Source organism: Marmota monax, unplaced genomic scaffold, assembly GCF_021218885.2.
Source record: "Marmota monax isolate L192 unplaced genomic scaffold, Marmota_monax_Labrador192_F-V1.1 WCK01_AAM20220418_F8-fsc00212, whole genome shotgun sequence".
Taxonomy (NCBI): domain Eukaryota; kingdom Metazoa; phylum Chordata; class Mammalia; order Rodentia; family Sciuridae; genus Marmota; species Marmota monax.
The window spans coordinates 464978-470820 of record NW_026692413.1 but is presented as its reverse complement, the minus strand read 5'-3'; the positions used below and the strand labels follow the sequence as shown (position 1 = coordinate 470820).

At 41.2% G+C, this 5843-nt stretch overlaps 1 protein-coding gene across 1 annotated transcript; it reads right to left on the bottom strand.

Annotated features, from left to right (window-relative positions):
- Positions 1 to 460: 460 nt before the first annotated feature.
- On the bottom strand, positions 461 to 3064 carry LOC124091545 (C-terminal-binding protein 2-like). Its single transcript, XM_046442618.2, has one exon. It carries the CDS (start codon positions 2905 to 2907, stop codon positions 1645 to 1647), a length of 1263 nt encoding a protein of 420 aa, XP_046298574.1. The 5' UTR covers positions 2908 to 3064; the 3' UTR covers positions 461 to 1644.
- Positions 3065 to 5843: the final 2779 nt, after the last annotated feature.

The following is a 5843-nucleotide window of genomic DNA, read 5'->3' as shown; positions in this document are numbered from 1 at the left end:
TTATGTCTGTCCTTTCCCAGATTCCTGTTTGGTAGTTTTTCAATATCTCCATTCTCACATTGAATTTCTCAGTCATATGCTGTACTGACATCTTTAATTCCTTTAGTTATTTTTCTGTGTTCTCTTATAGTTCACTGATCATTTTTATAATCATTCTTTTGAACTATTTATCTGTTTTTTATACACTTCAATATCTTTGTGGGTTAGTTGCTGGTGAATTATGAACTCTAAATTTTGTCATGTTGACTTGTTTTTTTTTTTTTTTCATATTTCTCCTATTCCTGTTTTGGAATTGGGTTTTATGCATGTATTTGAATGGATTTCTGTTTCATTATTATTTGTGGTCCATTTGAAGTCACAGGCTTCTCTTTCCAAAGTGTTCTATAATGATTTAGACTGAGACATGCTCATAGATGTGGTACCCATAGTATTTGCATTAATTGTTTCTTTTTTTTTGAAATTTTAATTACTTTTTATTGAAAACTGCACTGAACGCTAAATGTCCACCTTTTACAATAAACAAGTACAGTAACGGTAACTCACACTAAAACAAAACATACTTCTGATAGCCATTTTTCCTTTTGGGACAGGTTAAAGTTTTTCTTTTGTCACAAAAACAGGAATGTACCTATACAAAGGCTCAAAATAGGCCATCTTTTTAAACAAAAAGGCAATGATTCACAAAAGACTATGAATAGAACATGTAACTAGTTGATACAAATCTAATAGGATTTGTTAAAATCAGTCACATCTAATAACACATCTGAAGTGTTCTTGTATAAAATATCACGTGAAGAAAAGAATTTATCAATGTCTAAAAAAGTGGGTTTGTTCATAGACAATCTGACAAGTTACCATAAAAAGTGTTTCCTGAGACATAAGGAAATGCAACATTATTCTTGAACCCTTAGCAGTTCAAGACTTTCCACTCAATAAAATAGCTGAGGATCTGAAACTGAGAAAATATATTTGAGTACAAACAGCTTGTGAAACTTAATACTTTTTTCTTTTTTTTTTCTTTTTTGCATCATCAGAGGGTACAACTTAACTTACAACCAGCTTGCCTGCTCGGTATGCAGTTCAGCTGTGAGGGAGACACTTCTGTACAGGAGCCTGTACTGTCTTCAATCCTATGCGTGCAGGTGTCTAACACAGGCAAACAGTTTTTTCCCCATTTTTGTAGCAATTTTGTCTTCCTATTAGCAAAAAGAGGTAACAAGCCCCTGTAGACCAAAGGGACTAGAGTCATAAGATGGGGATTTCCTCTTAATATTTTTTTTTATTTTGATGTTTGGAACTCTTGATGCAACATTCTAGAGCAAGGTGCTCAGGACCTGCTGTGCCCAAGGAACTGATAAAGGAAAAAGCTCTATTTATTCTTTGTGATTTGATGCACAGATGGAAAACTTAACACACAATAACAGAAGTTGGTCGTTAATAAATCACGTCCTATTCTTTCAGCGCTTCCGGAAGCAGACGACATCTTCAGTTTTCTAGCTCTTGTAGCTTTTAACACTGCAACACCAATGATGCATATGTCCAGGGTCAGTTAAAAAGACTGTCAAATTCCTTCTCTTAGTTCATCCATTTTCACTGTCTCTTGGTCCCAAGTTTATCTGAATGATTACCTTTCAGCATTCTCTGCTATTGCTCGTTGGGGTGCTCTCGATTGTCCCCATGTTTTGTAGGCTGGTTGGGAGAGGGAGCTTGGGAAGGGTGTGCCACCGTGGGGAGGTTGTGAGTCACTGGGATGCCTCCAGGGATGATCCCTTCCATGGCTGCAGGAAGTCCTCCCGGAGCCACGCCTACTATGCCTGGCGGATACCTGTATGTGGCACCATTGAGCTCAGGATGAATTGCTTGCTGGTCTATTACTGACCAAGGAGCTGATGTGACAAAGAATTCCTTGTTGACACAGTTTCTTAAGCTTTCTGGGATGCGACCTGTGATTGCTCGGCGGATCTCTGTGGCAGCTGCCTCTCTCATCTCAAGTGATGCTTGTTCACTATACCAGGCCGTGTGGGGGGTACAGATGAGATTTGGTGCATCTTTCAAAGGACCCTGAGCAAAGCTAAAGGGCTCCGATTCATGCACATCAAGGGCTGCCCCTCGTATCCTGCCCTCCTTAAGGGCCTGCGCCAAGGCCTTCTCGTCCACCAGGCCACCGCGGGCTGCATTAACAAGGAATGCCCCTTGCCTCATCTGCTTTATAGTAAAGTCATTGATGAGGTGGTGGTTATGTTCATTGAGATTGCAGTGCAAGGAGACACAGTCGCTCTGATACAGCAAGTCCTGTAGGGTGTAGACCCTCTGCACGCCCAGGGACCGCTCGATCCCATCCTGCAAGTAGGGGTCATAAAATATGACGCTGAATCCAAAGGCCTTGGCTCGAACAGCAACCGCCTGCCCCGTGCGACCGAAGCCGATGAGGCCCAGTGTCTCCCCACGGATTCGTGCCGCTCCTGAGGCCACCTCGCGGATCTGTTCCACACTCTGTACCCGCGTGCCTTCCCGCAGGGCCTGGTACAGCCATGTATTGCGGCGGTATAGGTTGAGGATGTGGCAGATGGTGCAATCGGCCGTCTCTTCCACAGCTGCAGATGGGATGTTGCACACAGCGATCCCAAGCTCGCCGGCAGCCTTGATGTCCACGTTGTCATAGCCACTGCCGATCCGCACGATCACCCGCAGGGCCTTGAACTTCTCCAGGTCTTCCCTGGTGAGGGTGATAGTGTGGTACATCATGGCGCCCACGGCCTCATTTAACACCTTCTCCTGGATCTCCTGAGTGGACTGTGCATCGCAGAAGGCCACAGTGGCCAGGTCCTTCAGGATGGGCATCTCCACGGTGCAGTCTCTGCCGTCCAGCAGTGCCACCAAGGGGCGGGGGTGCAGGGGGCCGTTCATGATCTGGGGGCGGATACCAATATAAATCTGTCTGCAAATTCTACAGTTCACGCGACAGGCTGTCCGTCTTCTTAAGGGGATACAGCTTCATTGGCTCAAAACCATTTAAGGTGGTGGAACCCTCGTCCAGGGCCGCCGGCGTCCACCGCGAAGGGCGCCCACCCGGGAGGCGGCGGCGGCGGCGGCGCTCCCGCCCCTCCCACCCCACCCGGCGGCGGTGGCGGTGGCGGTGGCTGTGCTGCCCCCCCTCAGCGCGGCATGGCTCCCGGCTCCGTCCCTCGCTCCTCGGGCCGCCTCCGGCTCCTCTAGGCCGCTCCCGAGCCACCTTAAAAATCTAATTGTTTCTTTCTTTGCTGTATCTTTGGTTTTCCAAGGGTGGGACCTGAGGGCTTATCTCTGGCTATTCTTACTTGTGGCCTGATTTTGTTTGGGCTTTTTCCCTTTTGTCACTTATATTAACATATAGCTGATGTTTGAGTGTCATTAGTTTGTATGTGGAGCAAGGTCCAATATCTTTTTCTTGAATTTAGTTCAGCAGTAGAGTCTCTAAACTGTGAACTGTAGTGTCCCTATATTTATACAGCATCTCAAGGAAAGGGGGATCGAACAATAGCAACAACCAAAGCAAATAATATACAACACTAAATAAATGCCCAGTGCATACATCACATCTACAACATGTGATTCCAAGCTCAAGGGAAAGCAAGTTGCACACCCCTCTATATTTCTGTTTTGAATCATATTATTCTGTCTTGAATCATCTTCTAGGTACACCATAAGCCACATAGTAGGTCCTTACTAGGCTAGTATGGCAATGTTTACTATGATCTCCTAGACTCCCACAACAGATCTCCATTGCTAATTGAGAAATACAAAGTATATTTCAAACATAAGTTTATTTTGCAGCCTCTAGATCAGCTAAGTTCAGTCAACTTTTCTTATTTACATTCCATTCCAAATTTGAGCACTGTGTTTCTCACTCTATGCCATCCTTCACCTCTGTGGTTAACCAGTGCTGCTGCCACTACCACCATGGGCTTTACACTGTTATACTTTTTCCTGTTTTTTTTTTACTTTTTATTTCCATGAACCCAATTTTAGTATCTAAGAGACACTGATTGATATCTGATTTCAGTGAATTCCCTCTTAAAACCACTGCACTGAGAAGCAGTATTCCTACTGATTGAATCCCAGGACATAGAGCAACTGGAAATGCAGCCTTCCTCTAATCTGCTATCTTGAATATCCACTGATTATTTCTTGATGTGTGAAGAGTTTGAATATGGAATGGTTATTTGCTTGCAGAAGTATTAACACTATTACTTAGGTTTGATTTTGCTCAGTGTATTACTGCATTTGGGTTGTAATCAGAGATATGGATATCTCTTTTATGGCCATTTCTTGATTATTAATACTAGTGCAGGGAAGTAGTGGCTTACAATCAGAAAAATAATTTCCATATACTTTTGCGGTGTAATTTTTTAATTTCCATTTAATTGTAGGTACATGATGTTTAAGCAATATTTGAAAATATTTAAATCAAACATCTCTATTTTACACTATATTGGCATCCCTTTGCTAGTTCAAATATGATTAGTAGCAGAGAAATCCTTTAATTTGGTTCCTGTCATCAAATAAAATAACTCATCAGGCAGAATGAATATTTGTGCTTCTATAAGAAAATACGTGAAACAATTTAATTCATACAAGATAGAAATTTATTTGTCCGGTTTAGAGGCTTCAAAGTTCAAGATCAAAGTACCATTAGGTTTTGTGTGTGGGAAAGGTCTCTTTCTCATAGATAGTGCCATCTACATGTCCTCACATGGCAACAAGGGCAATAAGAATTAAAGAGCAAAAATGGTGTAAACCAATTATTTCCAGGCTTTTTGAAAGGCACTAATCCATTCATGATTACAGGACCTTCATAATGTCATCAGTTCCCTAAAGACCATATGTTTTAATTCCACTACAAGGGAAATTAAGTTTCAACATGAATTTTTTAATTTTTAAAATTATTAAAATATCTTCTAATACATGACAGTTGAATGCATTTTGACACATTGTACACAAATGGAGCATAAATTCTCATTCCTCTGGCTGTACATGATGCTGAGTCACACCAGTAGTGTAATCATACATGTATATAGGATAATAATGTCTGCCTCATTCTAACGTCCTTCCAATTCCAACCCCCCTCATCCCTGTCTACATAATCAAAATTTCCTTCATTTTTCCCTAAGCCCCCACTCACTGTGGATCAGCATCCACTTATCAGAGAAAACATTTGGTCTTTGGTTTTTTGAAATTGGCTTACTTTGCTTACAAGATACTCTCCAACTGTACCCATTTACCTGCAAATGCCATAATTTCATTCTTTTTTAAGGCTTAGTACTATTCCATTGTGTAAATCTACCACATTTTCTTTATCCATTCATCTATTGAAGGGCATCTAGGTTGGTTCCATAGTTTAGCTGCTGTAAATTTTAAGTTATTTGAGTATAAACTGTGAAGTGAAATAGCTGGGTTAAATGGTTGTTCCATTTAAAGTTTTCTGAGGAATCTCCATACTCTCTTCCATAGTGGTTGCACCAATTTGCACTCCCACCAACAATGTATGAGTGTACCTTTTCCCACAGCCTCCCCAACATTTATTATTGCTTGTATTCTTGACAATTACCATTTTGATTGGAGTGAGATGAAATCCTAGTTTTGAATTGCATTTCTCTAATTGCTAGAGATGATGAACATTTTTCATATGTTGTTGATCAATTATATTTCTTCTTCTGTGAAGTATCTGTTCAGTTCCTTAGCCCATTTATTGATTGGGTTATTTTTCTTTTTTTTTTTTTTTGGTGTTAAGAGTTTTGAGTTCTTTATATATCCTGGAAATTAGTACTCTAGCTGATGTGCATGTGGTAAAAATTTTTTCCCAT